Source organism: Lepidochelys kempii, chromosome 8, assembly GCF_965140285.1.
Source record: "Lepidochelys kempii isolate rLepKem1 chromosome 8, rLepKem1.hap1, whole genome shotgun sequence".
NCBI classification, from domain to species: domain Eukaryota; kingdom Metazoa; phylum Chordata; order Testudines; family Cheloniidae; genus Lepidochelys; species Lepidochelys kempii.
Window position 1 is genome coordinate 41,870,591 of NC_136387.1, and position 25,407 is coordinate 41,895,997.

General features: G+C 49.5%; 1 protein-coding gene across 3 annotated transcripts; it reads right to left on the minus strand.

Moving 5' to 3' along the window:
- Positions 1–8,347: 8,347 nt before the first annotated feature.
- Positions 8,348–25,134, minus strand: HSD17B7 (hydroxysteroid 17-beta dehydrogenase 7). 3 transcript variants are annotated; one of them, XM_073356218.2, is made up of 9 exons: positions 24,987–25,124; positions 23,346–23,549; positions 21,563–21,655; positions 19,297–19,411; positions 18,518–18,712; positions 17,376–17,480; positions 14,998–15,054; positions 14,224–14,322; positions 8,348–10,828 (listed from the first exon to the last, which is right to left on the minus strand). In XM_073356218.2, the coding sequence occupies exons 1-9, from the start codon at positions 25,019–25,021 to the stop codon at positions 10,727–10,729; spliced, it is 1,005 nt and encodes a 334-aa protein (XP_073212319.1). In that variant the 5' UTR covers positions 25,022–25,124; the 3' UTR covers positions 8,348–10,726. The 3 variants fall into 3 exon arrangements, with proteins under 3 accessions (XP_073212319.1, XP_073212320.1, XP_073212321.1); XM_073356219.2 differs by lacking the exon at positions 17,376–17,480 and having other exon boundaries at positions 24,987–25,125; XM_073356220.2 differs by lacking the exons at positions 8,348–10,828; positions 14,224–14,322; positions 14,998–15,054; positions 17,376–17,480; positions 18,518–18,712 and having other exon boundaries at positions 19,303–19,411; positions 21,543–21,655; positions 24,987–25,134.
- Between the last annotated feature and the right edge of the window lie 273 nt (positions 25,135–25,407).

Below are 25,407 nucleotides of genomic sequence, written 5' to 3' on the forward strand. Positions count from 1 at the left end.
CTGGCATTTAATCCTTCATTTTCCACATGGTTTCCTCCATTTTCTGAATCCAGTCCAGCCCAGCCCCACCATCCTACCTAGAAGCTGTCCATCCCCCAGTGTTTACCTTTGGTGTGAGTACACCCCAGCCCATGCACTCAGCAGGCACTCGAGAGCTCTCCACCTCCGTGAGAAAATCTCATAGAGGGGGCCGAGCAGGGCATCTGTCAGCTGTTGTGGAGTTCAGCGGAGTGGATTGAGCCCAGGAGATCCCTGTACCACCAAGGCAAGGATGTGCATGGATGTCTGGCGATGTGCATTCTACATGCCCCTGCCATGATGAGTGCAAGAGGATGCTTCCACCACCCACAGCACTGGGAGACCCAGATCAGAAGGTGCTGTTGGTTGGGCTATAGGAGATCCTTGAACCATTTGCTAAGGACCTGTTCAGGGCTGGCCCTAGAGAACAAAGCATGGCACAGGGGACTGATCCACAGCCCAGTAAGAGCCACCTGCCATGTTTATTAGGGTCACATAGGAAAGCTTAGTTTTCTGAGGGAAAGATTTCCAGGTTCTGAACTGTACAGTTATTATAGTGGAGACTGCTTGAGCTGTGTTTAGGGTGGTACACCACACATTCCCAGTCTTCCCTCCCACTGCCAGAGACTGCTCCCCTGACAGGTGTGATCCAAGGTGGATGCCAAGGGAAGAAAATACATGTAAACACACCACTGGGACTCTTTTGAACTACCTTTGCAACTATAGTTTGAAAAACAATTCAAGGCATAGGGGCCTAGCAGGTCTGAGTGCATTATCTTTGCAGGGACAGTTTTTCAGTAACTGATATAATGATATGGATTCATACTTTGACTAGAAAATCATTCTCCCACCCAGCATGGATTATGAATTCATTGGGATGCAGCAAGAGATCAAGTTCTTTGTGGTGGTTATTAATTTTTGTTCTCTTGACCTGCCCTTTTTTGTGACAATTCCTGGGATGTGGCAGAAGGGAGGGAGCCACCTTGAACCTATGCATCCATGTTCATTTTAATGCTAATTTTCCTTCACTTTTGACAGTTGCCAATAGAAGATTGCTTATGCAAAAATACTGGATGGTCTGTCAGAATTGTGGGTGGTATGAATTTTCTTGCCCATCCCTAGTCGCTCATGAAACCTCTCCACTTGCTGACATGCTGTTCAGTCACAGGGTGTCTAAATATCTCCTTTGCACAGGTAGATGGGATCCCACCAATGGCCTGCAAAGCTACTTCCTTCCTCCATGCTGGAATTTCCAAAATATTTACATCTTCCAGGGTGTCCCTGGCCTGAAACAAAGTGAGAGCCAGTTAGGGTGGCCAATCCTCCAGGACTGTCCTGGTGGCTCGAGGAATTAAAGAGTAATCTTTAATGAAAGATTATGTCACATGATGAAACGTCCAGGAATACATCCAACCAAAATTGGCAACCCTAGAAGCCAGTACTGGTAATAGGCCTCTCCCCACCCACCACAGCCTGGCCCAGTGTTTAAAAAAAAAAAAATTAAATTAAATTGTTGGCTTTATACCCTTGCTTAGCATTTAATTAATACATCATTAATCCCAAGTACTCCTTTTCTTTTTGCGAATACAGACTAACACGGCTGTTACTCTGAAACCTAATCCCATAGTGTGTCTCAACTATATCTCTGCTAGAATCTGGCACTTTTGAGCAGAATTCATAAAGGAGTCATTTGCGCATTCCACAATGATTAACGCTACAAACTGTGCTGATGTGGAAAGCAAAGGGTGAGGGATTCTTTCATTTTTTCCCTCATGGCAATACAATTACTAAGCTCTTCCTTTCATTGCCTTGACAGGCACTGCTCCAGGAGGTGGGCCGATCCCCTGGCCAGGATCCTGACTGTCAGGACTGTCCAGCAGCGGGGTAAGCAAAAGAGGGCCATAGACAAGGTGTTCATAGTAGTGCATGCAGGAGTGAGGAGCACCTCAAGTGCATGAGGGCAAGGGAGGAGAGACTCCTGGACAAGTGTCTTGTGGAAGAGCAAAGGAACAGGGACCAGGCTCGAGGGATTGTTCATGGAGTGGCTGCCAATATGTGCGCCAGCAGGGGGTGCATCTTCCAGATCCAAAGCACGTTCTATGATTGCTGCAGCATCAACGCCAGTGCCGGCTACAGTGTGTGTGACTCCATAGGTGTATCCACCAGTGCAAACTACCAGCAACTCTCCTCCATGGAGACACATGCTTCAGCTAGTACAGGCCTGAGAGAACATTGATGACTCCATTAGAGTGGACAGGGGCCGTAAGGGCACTCTGGCCCCATGCCTTGTGCAAGGCAGGCAAGACATCCTGCCAGGGGGGAAGCAAACCAGGGCAGCATTCTGAACAGCTGATCTCAGGACCACTAACCATGGCTTTAGAAGAGCTTTGACATTTAGCTATTTTGCACTATCGGTGCCTTTTTGCACTGCGCTTCACCAAACACATTGGTTATATATTTTTTGTGTTCTTTCCCCCTGCCTTGGGTAAAAGTGTTGTTAAAATTGTTTGGTTGTGCACCGGGTTGTTGAGTGTATTCTTGCCAAGCACAGCAGAGATAGGAAGTTGTGGACTGTAAGGGATATATATGTTACAACATGCCTTGAATATATTGTTAGCAGCCACTACTTGCCTTCTGGCCCTTTAATCAGGAAGTGCTCACTCCGTTCCCTTATCAAGGATACAAAACAAGGTTATAAGTTGCCCCTTATTTTCCCCACCTGTGTTTGCCAAGAACAGATGAACCCTCCATAGTTTAGAAACACGTTCTCTAAAGAATCTTCATTACTCCAGGAATAGGAACTGCAATATTTAAACAAAATCAAAGTATTGTCAGTCACTCTGCAAAACTCTCTCAGAATTACATCTGGATGGAACTTCTCTGTTCCACTCTCTAAGTGTTTACAAAATGCTAACAAACAAAGCAGCCTTGTGTTTGCTGGTACATGGGGCCCGTTGTGTTCTAGGAGTTAATGATGTTTTAGAGAGGAGCATAAAAACAAAATGTAGGTTTGTGAGTGAACAGCAGTTCCACTTATCTGAATGCCCTTGTATACGAAACTTTTAGGTGTCTCCCAGGCCAGTTGGATAAACAGTTACAGAAAGGTGAGTACCTATTTTTTCTTCTGCGAGTGCTTGTACATGTCTAGTTCAATTTGGTACTTGCAAGCAGTTGTAGTGGAGGTGGGCTCGGAGTTCAAGGGCAAGCCAACAATAGCACCACTCAGCCAAATTACGCATCATCTCTTGCATATGTTTGCATATGGTATAATGAGTCAAAAACTTATATACTGAGCACCAGGTTGCCTTGCTACAGGTATTTTGAATAGGGACCTGAGCCAGAAAGGCCCCTGATGAGGCTTAGGACCTCGCTGAACGAGCGGTGAGATTCGGCAGAGGGGGAACACCTGTGAGGTTGTAACACACTCTGATACAAGACGTTCTCCATGACGAGATTGTCTGAGCAGAGATAGGGAGCCCCTTCATCCTTTCAGCTGTCACTATGAAGAGCTGCAGAGACTTACAGAACAATTTGGTCCTTTCACCATAAAATGCCAGGACTCGTCTAACTTCCAAGGAGTGCAGGCAGTGTTCCTCCCCATCTGCATGTGGCTTAGGGTAAAAACCTGGTAGAAAAATGGGTTAGTGTGAAACTGGGACACCGTCATGGGAAGGAAACTTGGGTGAGGGCATAACTATCCTTAAAGAAGAAGACTGTATCAGGAGGTTCCACAGTGAGGGCTCAGATCTCCCACACTCTCCTGGCCCACGTGATTGCCACTAGGAAAGCTACCTTCCAGAAAAAGGTGCAGCAGTGAGCATGTTGCTAGTGGCTCGAAGGGCAGTCCCATCAATTTCGAAAGGACAAGATTCAGATCCTATGGAGGGGATGAGTTTCCTTATCTGCGGGAATATCCTCTCCAGGCCTTTAAGGAAGATTACAGTCTCATGTGAGAAGACCAATCTATTGCCTATTTTTGGGTGGAATGCCGAGATGGCTGCCAGGTGGACCTTATTTGAGGAGAGGGCCAAGCCCTGCTCTTTCAGAGATGGGAGGTAGTCCAAGATGAGCTCTAACAAAGCCTCCAAAAGGAGGCACTCCGCGTTGGGAAGACCAGAGGGAGAAACGCCTCCACTTAGCTCAGTAAGTTGCTCTCGTGGAGGGTTTTCTGATGCTCAGGAGGATTTTACAGATCTGCTCAGAACACGCTCACTCATCAGGGTTTAGATATGAAGATTCCATGTTTTCAGATGCAAGGAGCCGACACCTGTAGTCCTGGGACATCAGGTCTGGGTGAAGCAGGAGTCTGACCAGGGTCTCCACTGACAGTTGAATGAGTGTGTTGTACCAGTGCTGTCTGGGCCATGCTAGAGCTATAAGGATGACTCGGGCCTGGCCCTGCCTGATCTTTGTCAGCACCTTGTGAATCAGCGGGATGGGTGGAAAGACATAAAACAGATGGGACGACCACGTTAGCAGGAAGACATCCATGATGGACTCTGGGCTGTGGCCCATCAGTAGGGTGACCATATTTCCCAAAGGAAAAACAGGACACTTTGGGGCTAGCCTGAGCTCCCCCACCCCCAGCACAGTCTGACAGTTGTGACTGGTTGCGACCGAAGGAAGCCTATTAACAACAAGATTGACTGAAAGCGTTCCTCCGGGAGATGGGCCTTTGCCAACGTTCAGTCGAGAACTGTAGCGATGAACTCTGTTCTTTGAACAGGTGTTAGGGTCAACTTCTGTACATTTATCAGAAGACCCAGACCCAAGGTTGATTGTATGAGGACGTCAGACTCCACTTGCGCCAGAGACCGGCCTTTGATGAGCCAGTCATCCAGATTCAGGAACAAGTGAATTCTTTTCCTCAGAAACACCGCTACCACTCCCATATGTTTGGTGAAAACTCAAAGGGAGGCTGAAAGGCCAAATGGCAGGGCAATGAACTGGTAATGCTTCTGGCTCACCCCAAATCTGAGGAATCATCTGTGGCCCTGGAATATCAAGATATGAAAATATGTGTTTTTCAAGTAGAGGGCAGTATACCAATCCCCTGGTTCCAGCGATGGAATGATGGATGCTGAAGAGACAATGCGGAACTTTAGCTTTTTGAGGTAACGATTGAGCCAGGGCACATCTAGGATTGGTTTGAAACCTCCCTTGGCTTTGGGGAATCAGGAAGTAACCCCTTTCCTCTTAGCTGTAGTGGAAACTTTTCCACATCTCCCATCCAGAGAAGGGACTGTACTTCTTGCTCCAGCAGAAGCTTGTGAGGATCCCTGAAGAGGGACAGGGAAGGGGGGGGGATAAACTGGAGGATATACCCTGACTCGACTGTATTTAAAATCCAGTGGTTGTAAGTAATTTGTTCCCAGGCCTTGAGAAAGTGAGAAAGGCTGTTGGAGAAAATAGGGAATAGTATGCCATCCTCAAGCATCCCATCAAAACAAGCGTCTTGAGTTGCCTGAATGGTGTGAGCCCGATTAGGAAGGCCCTGTTGCAGAGGAGGGTGGATGTGGCCTGCGCCCAAACCCCCTATTTCTTCTCCTCCTATGATCATGTCTAGGCTGTTAGGGGTAATAGCCTCCAAACAGCTGGGGCCTATATGGTCTTCTAGGCTGAAACAGATTATGCAGCCCTAGAGAGTTTAGTGTGACCCTAGAACACGAATGGGCAAACTACAGCCTGTGGGCCAAATCGGGCCTGCCAGCCGCTTTAATCCAGCCCTCAAACTCCCACTGGGGAGCAGGGTCTAGGGCTTGCCCCACTCCGGCGCTCTAGCTGGGGAGCAGGTTCAGGGGCAGCTCCAGGTGGCTCCCAGGAGCAGCAACATGGCCCTCCTCCAGCTCCTACGCATAGGGGCAACCAGGATACTGCCCCTGCCCCAAGCGCTGCCCCCAAAGCTCCCATTAGCTGGGAACTGTGGCCAATGGGAGCTGCAGGGGCGGTGCCTGCAGATGGGGCAGCATGCAGAGCTGCCTGGCCACACCTCGGTGTAGAGCTGGAGAAGGGACATGCCACTGCTTCTGGGAGTCGCTTGAGCTAAGCGCCTACCCATCTCCTCCCTTGAGCCTCCCCCTGCACCCCAATCTCTTGCCTCAGCCCTGATCCCCCTCCCACCCTGCAAACCCCTCACTCCCAGCCTGGAGCACCCTCCTTCATCCCAAACTCCTCAGTCCCAGCCAGAGCCTTCACCCCAACCCCAATTTTGTGAACATTCATGGCCCATCATACAATTTTTATTCCTGGATGTGGCCCTCGGGCCAAAAAGTTTGCCCATCCCTGCCCTAGAATCTTTAAGGCGGTGAAGCCTAATGTCAGTTTGCTCTGAAAAGAGTGAGGGGCCTTCAAAGACCAAGTTCTGTAGGGTCTGCTGAACCTCCTGCGGGAACCCAGATGATTGCAACCAAGAGCTCCTTCTCAGGGTGACAGCTGTGACCATCAATCTGGCCACAGAATCAGCTACATCCAGGGCCACTTGCAGGGGGGTTCTGGCAACCATCTTGCCCTCATCCACCAGAGCTGAAAACTCCTGCTGTCTCTATATCTGTTCAACTCCCACACTTGCTGGGTCGCTCTGCAAAATTGGAGTCCTCCAGTTAAATATGCTTTCCTGCCGAGTAGGTCTAACTTTTTTGTTCTTTTGCCCTTGGTGCATGACCTGTCTGGCCCTGCCAGTACCTCTTAGTGGCAGCCACCACGAGAGATCCAGGTGGAGGGTGAGAAAATAAAAATTCACAGCCTTGAGCCAGCACAAAGTATTTCCGCTACATTCTCTTGGCTGTGGGTGGGAGGGAGGGTGGTATCTGCCACAGGATATTGATAGGCTTCATAAATGCCTCATGCAGTGGCAGAGCAACTTATCCTCCATGAAGAGGCAAGAAAAACTATCCCTTCTTCAAGTGCCTCCTCTATCTGGAAGACCTGAGCATGCTAGTCGGTATCGATTTCAGTACCAGGTTGCACACTGGAGTCGGTACTGAGGACAGCTCCCGCAATGGTACCGATAGTCAGTTCCGGAGTCTCTCAGCATATTGCTGGTGGTGCCCCACTCTCCAACCAGACTGAGTAGGAATGCTGCAAGCTGGTGCACTGGCCCAGGGCTCCCATGGGTACCAGAATGGCCACTGCATGGGTTCAACCCACCGGAACCCATGGGCCAACTGTTCTGTGCCACCAGAGCAGCTGTAGCTCCCGAGGCCATGGGAATAGTGTCTAATGCCAACAATCCTGTCAGTGCTTAGAACACTATCCTGAAGAGGAAGAGGCAGAGGAGCGGGGAGACCATGGCAGTGCCAACCCTCCCAGTGCCGGTGATCGGAGCTAAAGTGATGTTGGCAGGGAGGCGATCAGAGGAGGCTTCCTCCTAGGAAGGGGCCTTGGCACTGGTCTACAAAGAGTGGAGCCTTCCGTGTTTCTGGACAATGCTGGGGGTGCTGCTTCTTGGGCACCAGGTGAGCCTAGTATGGGCAAAGTCAAGAGGTCTTTGGCTGGTGCACACATCCCAGGCATCAAAGGGCCCATAGACAGATCAGTGCATTGACGGCTGAGATACTGGTCCTTTTGCAGAGTCTGTGGTATTGGCATGACTGCTGGTGTTGGTTGTCGCACACCTAATGGGAATAGATATAAGCAATCACTCGAAGAAGAATAGGTTTTCTCTGACAGAGCAAGAAGCATGGGTTGATGATACTGTGCAACTATCTTTCTTCCTTATCTATTGCCCTCCTCCCCAGCTTCACTCTCACTGGTCATCCTGATTTACAGAGGAACTTCAGCCAAACAATTCAAGGAGGTTGATAAACTGAGAAAAGGTTCACAGAAGAGCCACAAGAATGATTAATAGATTGTTAGACTCAAGGAGCTCAGACTGTCTAGCCTGTGCTGTATCACCCCTTGACATACCCGCATGGGAAACAACTATTTAATAATGAGCTCTTCAGTCTAGCAGACAAAGGTCTAACACAATCAAACAGGTGAAGCTGAAGCTAGACAAATTCAGACTGGAAATAAGTTGCAATTTTTTGACAGTGAGAGTAATTAACCAATTTACCAAGGGTTGTGGTGGATTTGCCATCACTAACAATTTTTCAATCAGGATTGGATGTTTTTCCTAAAGATCTGCTGAGTTCTTCCTTCTGCAGCAGGTTGGTTTTCCCCAATCACCCTGAGTCAGGCCATCTTGTAGAATATGGTAGTTGTTCCATTGCTTGGATAACTAGACCTATTCCATCTCAGTGGCTTACAATCAGTGACCTTGTGATTGTGTTTCAGAGTAACAGCCGTGTTAGTCTGTATTCACAAAAAGAAAAGGAGTACTTGTGGCACCTTAGAGACTAACCAATTTATTTGAGCATAAGCTTTCGTGAGCTACAGCTCACTTCAGTGAGGAAAGCATTGAGCTGTCTGCTCCCCTCTGCCAGGTGAGCAGTAACTCAGAAGTTCAGAACATAAATCACACTCTAGGACATACAGCATTTGCTCACCACACATTCATCACACTGATTTTGTAAATCTTGCGCCATGGCTGTGGGGGATACCAAAATCAGGGTCTTTGCTACCCTCACCACACCGGAAAGTCTCAGGTAGAATTGTTCTGGGTAGCAGTAAGCTAGCTTGATTCAGGCTGACTGTGCTTGGTGCTCACGCCTTTCTGCTGGGAAAAAGTTTTGTGTTACTGTTCAGAGAAACACATGCTAGGTCATCTTGGGTTGAGCTTTGACCAGTGTTGGTGTCTGGGGAAGTAGAATGTTGAAAATACTTTACTTCACAGCTAGTATCTTTACTGGCTGGTGAAGCCTGATGGAAAACGTCTGGGTACATGGTAGGTGGTGACTGCAAACACTGCCCTAGTGCAGGCTGCTGACTTCGAAAGGAGAACCTGCTGCCATTTCTCAAAAAAACCTAGTGAACATGGACCATCCAGCCACAAAGCAGCCCGAGTCTAATCCTCCATTTTTTGTGAAAAATTTAGAAGGCTGTGGTGGGAGGAGTCCGAGTATCTAGCTGCCTCTGCTCACCTGGACCCTTGGCACTCTAGGGCCATGGAGATGTCCCTGGTTCCTGTGGTAATAGCGAGATCTGCTTCTTATTTAATGCTCCATTAAGAGATCAGAGTGCTTTATAAAGGATGTTGGTAGCATCATCCCTATTTGCAGAGGGTATGATGCAGGCCAGTGACAGAGCCAGCAATGAACCCAGATCTCCTAAGGCTGTCCAGTGCACTGTCCATTAAGCCACATCGGGGGATGAAAAGCTGCTGACGCCATTTATCAGAAAGGTCAAAGGCACCTTACCAAACAACCAAGGAGACTGCTCTTCAATGGCTTGGTTATTACTCAGAGGCCCTAAAACAAATCTGGGCCATTGCTCTTTTGTTCTGATGTTCATGTAGGATGCTATCTTGTCCAGGTTCTCATTCACTGGCTGGGAGAAGGGTCACAAATGCAGAATGGACTATGGTTCTCTCAGTCTGTGTTTCCCAATCAGGATTACTTTGCATTCAACAACTTCATCTGCCATTTTGGCACCCAGATTTGTAAAATCCCTTTAAGTCTTCACACTCAGCTTTGGACTTCACTATCTGGAGTTATTTTAGGTCAGCAGCAAAAGTTTACCAACTCATTATTCACCCCCTTTCCCAGATAATTTATGACTGCTATTGATTTCTTTCCTACCCTTCATTTCCCATCTTCTCACCAGTTACTGACCCATGAGAAGGCCTTCCCTCTTATCACATGTCTGCTTAAGAACCTTTAATGAGGGACCTTGTCAAAGGCTTTCCAAAAGTCCCCATATAGTATATCAACTGGATCACCCTTGTTGATGCTCTCACAGGATTCTAACAGTTTACCAACAGGTACCAAAAGTGCCTTCCCAAAGGCTGAAGCAGTTATGTCTGAGGTCTGCACCAACTCTGTGCCTCAATACAAGATGCTACAACCCAAGGGTGAAAGCAGTACTGCTCCTTTCTTTGTGTAAAGAGCACTTTGTACTTTAGGCAGAAGCAGAGCATGGTCACCTCTCTCCATCAAGCTGCAGCCTATCACATTAAGTGATAGTGTGGATCCTGCTGGTGAGCACTAAAAATTCCATCAGGCACTTTGATCTACTCATGCTTGAAAGAGAAAAGCACACACATGGCTTCTAGCGAGCAGCATGGCCATAGTGTGCTGCAAGCTGGGGTGTCAATCTGCAGTACTCTAGCATGCACACTAAGTGTCCATGTAGACATGTTGATCAGTTTTTGAAGAGTCTGACCTTAACAGGCATATGTGGCTATCCAGGAAGCCTGGCAACTGAGGAGCCTTCTGTGCAAGACCAGCCCTTCCACCTATTTTCACCTTGTGCTCACACTGAGCTCTCAACCCATTCATACTTTTTCTCAGTAGTTCTTGGAACCTGCAGTTTATTGTGAAGACCATGACGTACAGAAATGGAGGCCTGGTTTAGGCAAGTTACTAGAAAGTGTTAGTGGAGAGAGCAATCTCGTACTGGACTCCAAGAGACTAAATAACTATTCAATCCCTCTCATATCTCCCATTCTAGGAAATCACTCCTTCCCAGACTGAGCGAAGGATGAGAGGTGCTACAAAGCCACAGGTCTCCAAGAAGGCCTCTGCTGCAAACACATAATACCCACTTAGAAGGAACTCCAATGTCACTAGTGCCAGAAAGATTTGTCCTTGGAGGCCTTGTCTGGATCTTGTTACTTAGAGCTAAAGGGAGCATTCAATCTTGTTAGGACATGCTTCTCCAGTTCCAACAGCTTTTGATAAAATATTTCAGTAGTTTCTTCTTCCACATCCATCTGCAAGAAAACCAGAGCAGTAATATTAGACCAAGGGGGCTGCAGTGAGGACCGACAAAGAACCTCTGGATGTTGCCAGAGATAGGCAAAGCCAAGGACAGGCTCAGTCTCCTCCTGAAAGGTACCCACTCAGCCACTTATGGCATGTGCCCAGGGAGCTGGAGGTTAGGATTGTAGCCCCAAATGACAGAGGGCTAGCATTTCCCACAGATGAGCAACAGCCCCAAATAAAAGAAAGCTGCTTCATGTGGGATAGGATGTGGAATCACTGCCTTTGAGGAGAAGGAACGCTCCCCCAGCATTAGCACAAGCTGCCAAGGACACAAGTGTAAACTGTAGCCTCTGCAGTGAGGAAACAGCAGCACAAGCCAGGAGGAACTTGCATGGTGTACACTACTGAAGCCCCTGCCTTGAGGCTCCTTCTCAAGACTGCCAGCATTAATCACAGCTGGGGGTGAAATCTAGGCCTTTCAGCTAGAGTCATCACAGCCTAACATCTTTTACTTCATTCTGACTCTGCAGAGGGAATTCTCCCTTGCTTTAGTGTAATTGGCTGCAGGTTCTGGCTCTGCTGTGACTGCAGCCCTTCAGCTGCCAAGCACCCCATGCCTGCCGATTGCACTCCCTCTCCATTTCAGCCCTGCCTGGCCTCCTGCACTCAACTCCAGTTGCCCACCCAGAATTAGAACAAGTGTATAATTAAAATCAGATAGAACAAAGTACATACTCATAAGCACAGTCACTTAGCTGGGGTATAACAGCCCTTCCCCTCACCACCAGTTTGCTTTGTAAGCTCTCTGGTGCAGAGACTGTCATAACTATACCATTTCTAGCACACTGTTATGACCGCAATAGTTGTATTATCTTGTGTGCTTGCTACAAAGTCAGAGTAAAACTGTACAGTCAGCACAGAGCCTGCATTTTGAGGACCACTGGAACAGAAGGGGGCTTGTCAGAGCTTTCCAAGGATAAGGCTACAAAAGGAAGAATACTCCCCCACCTCACTGAACTACACATGTCCTGGTGGGCAGCAGTGAGAGGAGATCCTTTCTCCACCTTGCAGCAGCAGAAATCTTGTACGTCTGCTCATACCTCTCATTGGCTCTGAAGGGAATGGGAAGGGCTGGGTCTCACGCTGGTTTTGTTTGAACTCCTGTGATCCAATTAAGTTCAAGCCAATCCCCCTACTAGTCCATTAGGCTTCTACATCCTCGTTACAAGAAGTTGCATCAAGCCTTGTGTTGGTGATTCTGGTCTTAACACAGAAGGGCTGGGGACACTGTCTTATAATGCCTACTCAGAAGGCCACCTACCTAGGCACTCAGCTGTTAGTCCAGAGGCAGTGCATTCATACAGTGAGATAGAGACTGGCAGGCTAGGTTAGGCACTGTGCAGTAGAGCATAAATAGCAGTAAGGATGGAAGAATCAGGTCCTTAGGTAAGTGTTTTGAGCCAATACATAACAGTCCAGCTCTTACAATTTGTACTCATGGGGGAATTCTGCACCTGTGCAGAATGTAATGTCCTCCCGCAGATTTCTTTGCTTCTCTGCAGAAAAGGAACTTTCTGACAGGGAAGCTGAGAGAGTGGTTATGCACCATTTCCCAGCAGCGTGGCCACATTGTTTAGGGCACCCAGACCAGCCAGCAGAGAGGTAAATCACTGCAGTGGTGGGGGAGGAGGGGAGTTCTGGAGATATGCCAGCTGGTGGCTCCTAAAAACGTGTTGGGCTCGTGTCAGGGTTCCCTCCCCACTCTGAACTCTGGGGTACAGATGTGAGGACCTGCATGAAAGACCCCTAAGCTTATTTTTATCAGCTTAGGTTAAAAACTTCCCCAAGGCACAAATTCTTTCCTTGTCCTTGGACAATATTGCTACCACCACCACCACCACGTGATTTAGACAAAAATTCAGGAAAAGGACCACTTGGAGTCCCTATTTCCCCAAAATATCACCCCCCAAGCCCTTTCACCCCTTTCCTGGGGAGGCTTGAGATTATACCAGCCAATTGCCTTTAATACAAGCACAGACAAGAGCCTTTATCTTTAAGGCACTAAAATCAAAATCAGATTCTTAAAAAGAAGAACTTAAGAAAAAAAGTAAAAGAAGCACCTCTGTAAAAATCAGGGTGGAAGGTGTTTTTACAGGTGATGAAAATATTTAAAAACACAGAGAACTCTCCTCTAGGCTCAGCTTCAAAGTTACAAAAACAAAACAACAAACACACAAACCACCACCCAGGAACAAAACTCACTTCGCATAGGGAAAATTCACACATTCCCTTGCCTTACTTACAATTTTTGTAATCTTAGATGCTCATTTCTGGTAGGTTTTTAGGAGATTTTTCTCTCCTGCCTGGTCCCTCTCCCCATCCAGAGAGAGAACAAAGAGCACAAACAAACCCTCCTCACCCCCCAGATTTGAAAGTATCTTCTTTTCTCATTGGCCCTTTTGGTCAGGTGCCAAGTAGGTTATTTGAGCTTCTTATCCCTTATAGGTAAAAATTCAGTACAGCTACCCACGAGGGATTTTATGCTACCCTTAGCTGTAGGTTTATGATAGCTTTCCTGCTACTCCCAACTAGGCTGGGGGATTACAGGACTTCTTCCCCTGCAGGAGTGGCTGTGGCCAGGGCAAGGTCAGATCCACTCCCAGAAATCTCCCACAGCTGCAGGAAGCTCTTCTCCCTCCCCCCGGCCCAACCCCCTGCATTTGGGCCCAGACACACACACACCTGGCCTCACTCCCTGCGTCTGGAGTCCCTGCCCAGCCCCACCACCACCCCTAAATCCAAACCCCCACCCCTGTACCCAGACCACCCCTGCTGAGCCCCCCCTTGAACCCCAGTAAGCCCCATACCCACTGCACCTGGACCTCTCCGACTAGCCCACCCCCGAACGCTGCTCCACCCAGCTCCTCGACTCCCCACCCCAAGCCCAGACCCCTCCCCTGCTGAGCCCATTGCTTCTGCACCCGGAATGAGCCCCTCCCTGTGCATCCAGATCCCCCACACTGAGCTGCCCGCACCCAGACTGTCCCACACAGAACCCTCACCCCACACCTGAATCCTGCCAGGCTGAACCTGCCTGCCCACATGCCTGACAGAGGGCAGGCCCCCCAGGATGTTTCTGGGGCAGTCCTGGCCCTTGTGCTGTGTCGGTCAGGTGTAACCTCATCACCAAATCTGTGCCCTGGGGGGGATGGAGCTACAGGGTGATCTCACTCCGCACAGCCAGAGACCTGTGTCCTCCCTGCCATGCTGGAGCCTTCTCATCTATTTGACCAATAAAGTTTGCAGAAATTTTAAACTAAACTATTGTGCACAGGATTTTTGTTTTCTTGGTGCAGAATTGCCTCAAGAGTAAATTGGACTTCAGAGTCATTGCTATATTTACCTTTTGGGACTCCACATAGTTCTTCCCCATTGGTGAAGTACAGCTGTGATATTTCATTAGTGCATCCAGTGACTCTGGCTTTTGTTTGAAGAGCCATACCTTTAAAGACAATAGCATAGTTGTGTGGGCAGGCAGTCCAGCTTGTTTGGACAGCCATGCAGTTTAGAACAAAACAGCTTAACAACATGAAGAGGGAAGAGGATGCCAAACTGCCCAGTTTCCTCAATGAGATATTCCACTTAAGCTCCAGAGAGGCAGCTGGCTGCTGTGCTCCCTGTGGTACTGGGAACACCACAGTCCATGCTCCTAATAGACAGTAGTTACACTTACCATGTCTTTAGCGAGATATGCCACGGTTCAACACAAGCCACTTGTGGTTTCTGCTTGAGGTAGGAGTTACTGGGTTCAGTTCGATGACTTGTGTTACAACCATTTGCTCTGACCTGTAAGGCCAGAAGGGATACAGGTCCTGGCTTGGGTAAGGGCAGAAGGGACCATCACTGTGAGATCTAGAGACCACAGGGTCTCTCTGAATAGGTGAGGAAGAAGAGGGTGAAAAAACATTTGTTTGAAGAACCTCAAATACCAGCTCAGTGTCTTAGCACTTACTGTGGAAAGTGATTCAGATGTACAGGGCAAGAGGAGAGAAACACTGCTTTGTATATATTCATCTGGCAGAGGACGCATTCACAGCCAGTACCAGACACCTGGGGGCTAGGAGGAGTTGCACACTGCAGACAAGTAGTGATTTGAGGTGCAAGCCATGTTACATACCTGAGCTTCTGCTCCATTGTATGGAGTTAGTGTGTAAGACTTGGTGAAAAAGCGGATCTGAAAGAGAAGAAGAAACGAGACATGAAACTTACTAACACCTATGCCTTGGAGCAAGGAATCAAGACTGAGCTCCCTGGAGGTCAGCAGTCGTGTTAAGGCACAAGGTCCTCTGCTGCTTGTGGCCTAGCCAACAGCTCCCCCACCCCTTGAGTAAGGGCCACCTGCCTCTAGCTAGATGACCAGGTGACTCCCTTCAGCCCAGGGCCACTGCAAATTTACTACAACCATCCAGACGGCCAACAAGTCTCTCCATGCTGCTGGGGGCAGGTGGGCGGCAGGCATGCAGGGGACGAGCTAAGCCCCCGCCCCCCCCCGATATACCTTTCTTCCAGCCACCTCCTTTCTGAGCTGGCTCCCAAGCTGTGGGTGGAGTACAATTTATGACACCTTGTCATCCAATGAAAAGTGATTCAGTGAGTGAAAAGTGATTGACAGAACAAGAAGCAATGGTCTCAAGTTGCAATGGGGGAGGCTTAGGTTGGATATTAGGAAAACCTTTTTCACTAGGAGGGAGGCGAGGCACTGGAATGTGTTACCTAGGGAGGTGGTGGAATCTCCTTCCTTAGAGGTTTTTAAGGCCCGGCTTGACAAAGCCCTGGCTGGGATGATTTTGTTGGGGATTGGTCCTGCTTTGAGCAGGGGGTTGGACTAGATGTCCTCCTGTGGTCCCTTCCAACCCTGATATTCTACGATTCTAGGAGGTGGCAGCCAGCAGAGAGAGCAGACTTATTTGGGGCTGGCACAGGCGGGTCCCAACAGCAAGCAGGTAGTAGTTTGTGGCAGCAGTGCTAAGGCCAAATACAGGCAGCTGCTCGTAAGACAGATGGAAAGGTGCCTGGCTGATGGACATAGGAAGTCTGGCTGTCTGTAGATAGTGTGTGGAATATTAGCAAGGCTGGAAAACTGAGGGCTGCAGACGAAGAGAACAGGCACAGGATGAGATAGTAAAGGAAAGGTGTAGGGGTGGGGAGAGTAGAGTAAAGGGAGGTGAAAGAAAGTGAAGCATGTTGAAGAGGCCACTTTCCACCAGAGGTGCCAGGGAGAAACAAAACACACTTAAAAGCTGGTGACTTCACTGCTGAAGTTTGTATTCTCTTAGGAATCATTTTCCATGTGTAGGAACATTAATTGAGTGTGAGCCGTTCAGAGGCATGGATTACCTAGCTCTGTTCCTACTGGAGTGGGAAGTTTACCATATGCCAATGCTTAGTGCTTTGAAAATACCAGCCTAGTTATTAACTATGGTTCAGGTGATCAAGAACAGTCTCAGATTTGGGGTCCATCTGCTTTTAGTTGCCCAGTTTCTGCTTAATTCCCACAGGTGCTGAGCACCAATAATTCTGATGGGGGCTATTGGAGTGGTAAGTGCTCAGTGCCTCTGGGAAATGAGCCTAAGGCATGAGGCTGAGCAACCAGAGATCAAAGGCCATGGTTAAAATCAGCTTCCCCATCTAGGGTCCCCCACTACCATCTCTCAGCAGCAATATTGATCTTGGGCCATAAAAGGTGATTGGTGGTAGAGTCCCAGCTCCAGAAAGTCTCACTCGCTGCAGAGCATGATCCTACTCTTGTGCTTTGGGTTAAATTAACTGAAGGGAAATTCACGGAGGTCCCTGAAACTCAGCCTAAGCCTCCTTTCCAGGCGTGGCTGTATAAAGGTTCCTTTCTCATCTAGCCTATGCCTGTCCCAGATGCTAGCTCTTGATTCCCCAGAGGGCTACCTCTACCTGCCTGCTATCAAGGTGGAACATAATTCACCTACAGTGCCCTAAGAATTTCAACACCTAACAGAGTGAAACAGCAGGAGACCCTTGCCATTCTGTTACAACATGCATGGCAAAGGACCACTGTATCAAGATACAGCTTCTTCTCTGGCTGTTGCAGCACATGGCACACAGCAGTATCCCACCACGAGTCACATAACCATGGGGCACCACATAACTGGTAGCCCTGGCTTTGCACCCATTTACAAATATATGAATGGGGGAAAAAATGGCTGGCTGTTCACCAGCCCTCTCCAAGCCTCTGCAGATAAGGAGCCCCAAGCTATCTAGGCATCTATTTGCCGAAACTCCATCTTCCAAACTGACCCTGCTGGTCCTAAGGGCCGAAGAGTCACTTTGGCAAAAGGCTACTTCCCAACCCAACGTGAAGCAATCTGCTACATTTCCATTCACACTCTGAGCAAAGGACACTGTATAACCGGCTTGGTGATAAGGCAGACAGGGCACTGTGTATACCCCTAGGAGTGAAATGCCCAAGACCATCCCAGCCCAAAGAGTTGGAAATAAACCCACACTTTCAGATGGATTACTCACTATCCACATGATGGGCATAAGCAGCTTCCAGAAGAAAGATGGCAGAATTCCATAAGTCAGGTTAGTCATCACAAGACCTGGACAAACTACACTGGAATACAGCCCCTGCAGAAGCAGGAAGAGAGGATACAAGCCAACACTAAATGCTGCATATCTGCTTGGAAAGAACACACCAGAAAAAGTATTACAAGGTGTCTCACACCTTCCAAAAGGCCTCACAATGCAAAGTCAGCAGATGTCCCTGTGCAGCATTGAGCAGAGATGTGTAGAGAAACATACATTCCTCATCCTCAACATATAGGTAAGCCCTCTCCCACCAAATAGCAGTTAAACAGCAGTAAGGGATGGCAACTCTTTCCAGAAAGAAGGCTGCCACTTATGGACTGGCACAGAACAAGGGAAAGCAGCATTAATTCCAGTCACAGGCCCATGACAGGGAAGGCCCTGCCTCTTGTCCAAGATTCTAGTGTGGGATAGTCAACAGCTCCCATGCCTGTATCTGCTGCGATGCCACAGATTTTACAGGCCATCCAGTCATATCAGATGGCCCTTCTAAAAATACTTGCCCTATCAACTCCTACCTCTGAGCAAAAGGCACATCAGTTGGCAGAAGTTTCCCTTACAGGCAAGTTATTCTATAGTTGTCCCATATGAGTTTCTTGCACCTTCCTCTAAAATGTTTCTTAGCCAGTCTTAGACAGGTTGCTAGACTAGATGGACTGCTTAATTCATGTGACAGATCAGGCCAGTCACCATGTGGATGAGTCCACAGAGTGGAAGGTTTATTAAATATCAATACAATGCAGCCAGCAAAGAGAGATAATGTCTGTCCCAAAGCCAAGGCTACAGCTTCCAAATATTCTGAAGGTAAGAGCTCAATTCTGTGAGGTTTAAAACTGCAACTTCTATACCAAACATTCCCTACCACATCCTACCAATCATACTTACTTGAAACTCACCCTAGCTAAGCTCCTTCACATCCATGAAGCAATCTATTACGCAATTGAACACTGCTACGTGGTACTTCTATGCATCAACATACTACTGCCACTGACGAGCATGCCACCTTATCAACATTTCTCAGACCAACATGCTCAAGTGCAACAGCTTTCCGCATCGTACCATAGGGTAAACAGCCTCACCTGCTTGTTAAAGTGCTTGTTCAGAGCCACACTAGCTAGGTCAATGGCATATTTGGAGGAACTGTAAGACTCTTTGCCTTTGCTGTGCTGGTAGTCAGTGAGAGCGAAAGCAGACTTCCTGGCATTGCTGGAAGATGTCCAGATGAGCAGGGAGGGCTTTTCAAGGCAACATAGCAGAGGCTTAAGCTGCCGAATCTAAGGAGATAAGAGAGTGATTATCCATTTCAGCAGTTATCCCAGGATATTTGAAAATAATTCCCACTTCAGTTACGCTAGTCTAGAGGGCAGGGGTTTGGGTTAACTGACCGCAAAAGAAACAAGTAAGCAGAGAATCATGTCACTGGTATACCTCAGACCCAGATCCTGGTTGGTAGCATTTTATAGCCTGTTTGCATTCACTTTGCACAGGAGACAGGCTGCAAAGTAGGGAGAACCAGGCCTTTGTTTCTCTTAGGAGCCAACATGTCTGCTGGCTGTGCAGAGTAACCCTGAAGTGATTCTAACTCTTTCAGTAAGAAATGTTGCCTGCACATTGGGAAATCCCAAACCTGGCTGTCATTCAGCCACTAGGAGATAGCTGACCAGGCCAGGGTATGTACAGGGGATGGTGCGGCCTCCTGCCCTATGCCTGGACCACTGCACATTACTCAGATACACTCCAGACTGGGTCAGTGTACAGGAACATTGGAAGAGAGGTGAACCGACCCATTTAATTCCTGCTCTACCCAAAACTGCACACTGACGCAGAATTGGGGCCTGACTGTCAGTAGCAGTTTTACCAGTATAAAGTGCCCAAAGAGGTTGGTTTCAAACACAGCCTGCAGGCCATCTGCAGTGATGAAGTCTTCTTGAGTTAACAGCCCCTCTGCTGTGCTCAGCATATGGACTGCTTTCCTGGAATACAAGGAGAGGAGAGAGGAAATTTTAGACAGAGCTATAGCTTCTTCAGGTGATAATTTTATTGAACAATTCTTATCATTTTTAGTATTTTGACCAGCTCTACAACAGATTGAAAATTACTTCTGAATTTGGTTCTGCAAGGAGTTTTCCATTCTGAAGGTTCAAAATAGTCTGTTTTTTCAAAATCACTTTTTAAAAAAGGAAAAATTCTGATAATCTTAAATATTTAACAGCATACATTTTGAAAAGCAAAGATCCCAGTGTCAGGGTGTTTTGTTTACTTTGTATTTTTAAAAACAAAAAAATTGTTTAAAAGTCTTTCAACTAAACTTTGAAAGACTTCAGCCAGCTCCAATTTTTACTGAGATTTGATTTTAGAGATTTGTATTACAACAGAAAACAGTTTTTTTTTAAAACAAAAAACAAAACTGATTTCCAGTTTGCTGCTCACAAACTAAATGGGAGCCTGTAACATGGGCTGTAACTCAGAGGAAAAGCAGTCTAGAGGTTAAAGCAAATAAGAGTTAGGAGTTCCTGGCTCTGTCAGTCACTGAATTTTCACTCACTTAACTTCCATGACTCAGCTTTCCTATATATGGAGGTGAGGGGGATGACCTATTTCCCTACTTCAGAGGGATACAACAAACCATAATTCATTGCTATTTGAGAAGAACTTGATGCCCCTGCAATGTTGTTGCTGATCTCCGGCTCTCTCCCAGCCTCCTGTGCACACCTACGGGCTGCATGGTGACCCATTTTTCTCTATTAATATTTTTGCCTCCCCACCCACAGCCCCCTTCATGCCCAGTAGGCCATTAACACATCTGACTTGTCTGGTGGAATTAATTCCTCATTCCAGCTATCAAATCCATAGTCTCCACCTACAGCACCAGTTTTATCTCCACACTTTTATGCTGTTACAAGACCTGTGCATACACCAGCCTACATTAAGGGTATGATTTTTTTTTTAACTGAGATGGTTGTACTGGTATAAAATATGCCTTATACCAGTATAGCTTACTTCCCCTTCCCATACAAGGATCAACTGTACCAGTATAAGCACTTGTATACCAGTGACCGATGGTGTGATGTGAGCTGTACCCCTCCAGCCATACCAGTAGAGTTAAAGTTTTCCATGTTTGGACAAGGCCTAGATCCATTTGCTCATTTCTCAAACTATTCAAACCATCCCCAGCCTTGGCTCACATCCCACATCCAGTTTCTCTTCTCCTGTTCCCAAGCTGTTAAACACAGATGTTAAGTTCCTATCAGAGGCAGAGACCCGATACTACCTTATGTCCACTGAATGCATCTGATGAAGTGAGCTGTAGCTCACGAAAGCTTATGCTCAAATAAATTGGTTAGTCTCTAAGGTGCCACAAGTACTCCTTCTCTTTTTGTGAATACAGACTAACACGGCTGCTACTCTGATACCTTAACTATGGCATTCCCAGCATGCCTCCACAGCAGTCTCAGCTCTTCATTTTCATCTGCCAAGCAAGATCATGCTGGTCTCTTTAAACAGAGAAGTTGCTCACCATCACCTCACTCCCCTCCTTCACGAGAGGCCCAAACCTCAGAAGCCCCTTACTTCTGCCTGCTATACCTTTAATACCATTCTCTACCTCAATACATGTTTCTCCCTCCTTCTCAGTCTTCCCACACCTTCCCCACTGTCTTAAACATACTGTTTCCCCTATTCTTTCAAGTACCTTCTCTAGACCAGGGGTTCTCATAACAAGCTTTTTGGTGACCATGTAATAACCTCACAACTCCCTGCGGGATCATGACCCCCAGTTTGAGAACCCCTGTTATAATCCATTGAATCCAGTTTGGTAAGCCTTTCTGCTTTACCTGGACTGCAAACTCTTCTGAGCAGAAGGCTTTTGTAGACTACCATGCACATTTATGACTTCCTAAGTAATGACTATAACAGAAAGAAGATCTGTTCACCTTTTAACTAAACCACCCACTCATTCAGTGTTTCGTTAACCATCCCTCACATTATCAGCCATCCAAAATCTCAGTGAATCACTGGAACATTCATTCATGCCATCACCCATTTTGTATCTCCCCTCACTCATCCAAGGACAAAACCAGGAAGAGAAAAGTATCTGACTGTTACTTAAGGATAGTATTCTGTACCCGGAGAAGAGACCAGAGATCAGTGCTTTGAAGCTAACATGGGTATTTGGCATGGTCCCAGCATTCAGAAAGAGACAGTCCAAGCGCTGGAACCTACACAAAGGAAACAAACAGTATGGTTGGTTATGGCTATTACTAGAGCATCTCATAAAAAATAAAAAACAAAAACAAAAACCACCACAGCTAATGCTAGCCCACAATGGAGACAGAAGCTCAGAGACAAGTCATTTCTTTATTTTGAAGTTCAAAGAATATTAAGCTAATCATGATAATGTCATTTTGCAAAATAAAACTAGACATGATCCAGAGCTGGGATCCAGAATAAGTTTCCCAGATTCTGAGAGTTCTTGATTGAGTCCATTATAGGGATCTGAACTGTAAAATTCACTCTGAATGTAAAAATCCCACAAAATCTGGAGTGTTGCGGGTCAAATCTAGAGTTCTTAAAATATAACTGATGCCCACAAGTAATCCATTTTCCAAACTTCTGTATGCCTCAAATTTCAGTTAGCTATCCAGGATTTTCAAGAGAAAATAAGATTAGGTTAATTCAAAGGAATTTAGGCACCTAACTTCCATAGGCTAATATCTTCTTGGACTGGGATTTTTATAACACAGATATCACCAGAGTAACTCTGCAGTTACTACTTTCCAACTAAAGATCTCAAAGCAGTGTATAAACAAAACTTCACCACCCCTGAAACAAACCCAGAAGTGACCTGACCTGCAGTGGAAGAATCAGATTTCCTATTGTTGCCACCACCAGTTCAGCTCTTTTTGGGAGGTTGGAAGCAATACCAGGAGCCTTAGTACATACAAGGTTCCTGAGGCGGATGCATTTTTGTTGTGTTGTCTAACCCTCTCAGACCAGATCTAGATGGCAGGGTGCTCAACACACCTGTGGCTCTCCTATTCCAGGAGAGCTAGTGGAAGCAACAGTGGGGAGTGTTACGCTCAAATGCAATTGTAAAATCTGTAACTTGTATCATTAAGTTCTGCGACTCTCCTGTTCAAGACAGGACATTGTGGCCAGCAACATTAAGGCAAGTGGCAAACAGATCACTTCCTGTCTGGAGCTATCCAGTGCTCCTGGTTTCAAGGAAACGCTTTAGCAGGTCAGGCTCAGTGGTATACTTTTGGACTGTGGTAGGTGAAAGAGGTCACTGCAGTAGCTGAAGAGGTAAGACTGGTAGTTGGGGGGTGGGGGGAGAGAGGAATACGGGGCACAACAGAAGGGGGGCTTGTAACATTCCTATGCTGTGTACACATTGAATTTCCACATTTTGTGAAGCATGGTGCCCAAACCACTGGCTGCACAAGGACTTTGCAGAGCCTGACAGGAACTTAGTTGGTGTTGGTCCTTGATTTAGTTGGGGGTGGTCCTGCTTTAAGTAGGCGATTGGGGGTGGTCCTGCTTTAAGTAGGCGATTGGACTAGATGACCTCCTGAGGTCTCTGCCAGTCCTAATTTTCTATGATTCTATGACAGCTGCCTGCAGCAAATGCAAGCTGGGCAAAGAGTCCCCTCTTTGCCCTACACACACTAGAGGATGGCATTTGACCACCACCAGCTGAGCTAAAGGAGGACACATCTCAGCCCTTTCCCCCTACTCAGAGTGAAAGAACTGACTGTGCTACAGGCTTATTCCCAGGCCTGAGGGCCGGCAAGACACACCTGCTGGATGCAGCGGATTGAACCAGAGAGGTCCCTGTTGCTCACTCTCCTCAGCCAGGGCTAGGGGCACAGCACCCACCCACCTTGAGCCCGGGCAGGCTCCACACACCTGCACTGGATCTCGCTGGCTGCCTGCAGGACAGACTCCAGGCTGCTGACATCCAGGTGCACGAAGGTAACCTGGGCGGCAGGGTGGGCAGCCAGCAGCATGGCCTTGGTGGCAGCAGCCTTCTGCATGCTCCGGCAGGCCAGGCACAGCCGGACCCCAGCGTCCTCCTGCAGTAACCGCTTGCATAGGGCGGAGCCGATGCCACTGCAACGGTCCAGGGAGACAAGAGCCCAGTCAGCCTGGCACCGCACCACTTAGGCATACGCAGCTGCGGAGGGCACCAGGAAGTTTAGGGCACCAAATCACCCCAAATTTCACGGTGACCTAGGCAGCTGTGTGCTGTATACAAGGCAGCACAAGCCCCCACGACAAGCCCTGGCCCCCGGCCAGCCCCCGAGCAGGCTGCGCCCACTGCAAGGGGCAGGCCCCTCCCTAGGGGGGTGCTGGGCCCCGGACAACTCCCTCCACCCGGCCCCTTACCGTTCCCCCCCCCCCCCGCTCCACCCGGCCCCTTACCGTTCCCCCCCCCCCCGCTCCACCCGGCCCCTTACCGTTCCCCCCCCCCCCCGCTCCACCCGGCCCCTTACCGTTCCCGCCCCCCCCCCGCTCCACCCGGCCCCTTACCGTTCCCGCCCCCCCCCCGCTCCACCCGGCCCCTTACCGTTCCCGCCCCCCCCCCCGCTCCACCCGGCCCCTTACCGTTCCCGCCCCCCCCCCGCTCCACCCGGCCCCTTACCGTTCCCGCCCCCCCCCCCCGCTCCACCCGGCCCCTTACCGTTCCCGCCCCCCCCCCCCGCTCCACCCGGCCCCTTACCGTTCCCGCCCCCCCCCCGCTCCACCCGGCCCCTTACCGTTCCCGCCCCCCCCCGCTCCACCCGGCCCCCTTACCGTTCCCCCCCCCCCCGCTCCACCCGGCCCCTTACCGTTCCCCCCCCCCCCCCGCTCCACCCGGCCCCTTACCGTTCCCCCCCCCCCCCCGCTCCACCCGGCCCCTTACCGTTCCCCCCCCCCCCGCTCCACCCGGCCCCTTACCGTTCCCCCCCCCCCCCGCTCCACCCGGCCCCTTACCGTTCCCCCCCCCCCCGCTCCACCCGGCCCCTTACCGTCCCCCGTCCCCCCCCGCTCCACCCGGCCCCTTACCGTCCCCCCCCCCCCCGCTCCACCCGGCCCCTTACCGTTCCCCCCCCCCCCCGCTCCACCCGGCCCCTTACCGTTCCCCCCCCCCCCCGCTCCACCCGGCCCCTTACCGTTCCCCCCCCCCCCGCTCCACCTCCTCCCCCAGCGACCCCACACTCAGTGGCAGCGGCGGGAAGCGGGACAACCTGGCCTCAGCCCGCTCCACTCCGCCAGCTCCCAGCCGGGGCACGGCACTCCCCGCCGCCGGTGAGAGCAGGGTGATCCCTTCCCCCAAGCGACACGGCTGGGGCCAGGGAAGCGGAGCCGGCTGCTCCCAGCCCCCTGCGCCTGTGGAGCCGCCAAAAGTGCTCCCCAACAGCTCCTGCCTCCCAGACCCCGGGGGGTGGCCTAGGGTCCCACACAACCCCCGGTGAGCGGGCTGCATAGGGCACCCCCGAGCGAGCGAGCGAGCGAGCCCGCCCCCCGCCAGATGGACGAGGCTGCTTCCGCCTGGCCCCTCCTCACCTGCTGGCGCCGGTGACCAGCACCACGGGCTGCATCCCGCAGCCTCGAGCGGGCACCGTAAACTAGCGAGTGTCTCCGCGCGCCGTTACAGACCGCGCGCACGGCCCAGACCCGGCCACGCTCCCTCGGCGGGCCCCGCCTCGCTCCCGTAGGCACCGCCCCGCACAGCAGCCTACCAATCGGGACGCTCGCGGGGGCCCTCGCCGTGGCGTGACTGTGGGCTCATGGGCGGGCACGGGCTGAGCGGTGCCCAATCATCGCGGGGCTGCCTGGGCGCTCTGCAAGGGTGGGCTGGGCCGAGTGGAGCCCCGCCGGCAGTGACAGGCAAGGCCGGCTCCGGGCGCCAGAAGGAGGTGCTTGGGGCGGCCAATAGCGAGGGGCGACCACGAGTGTGGCGGAAGCACCCCGCTCTGGGCCCAGG

What these genes read in the sequence shown, in the direction of transcription:
- HSD17B7 (XM_073356218.2), bottom strand. Translation starts at nt 25,021, where the DNA reads ATGCAGCCCGTGGTGCTGGTCACCGGCGCCAGCAG. An exon ending in TCTTTGGGCACTTTATACTG is followed by an intron (nt 18,713 to 19,296) that starts GTAAAACTGCTA and finishes TTATCTCCTTAG; the next exon opens with ATTCGGCAGCTTAAGCCTCT. An exon ending in TTATGCCCATCATGTGGATA is followed by an intron (nt 15,055 to 17,375) that starts GTGAGTAATCCA and finishes CTTCTCTTTCAG; the next exon opens with ATCCGCTTTTTCACCAAGTC.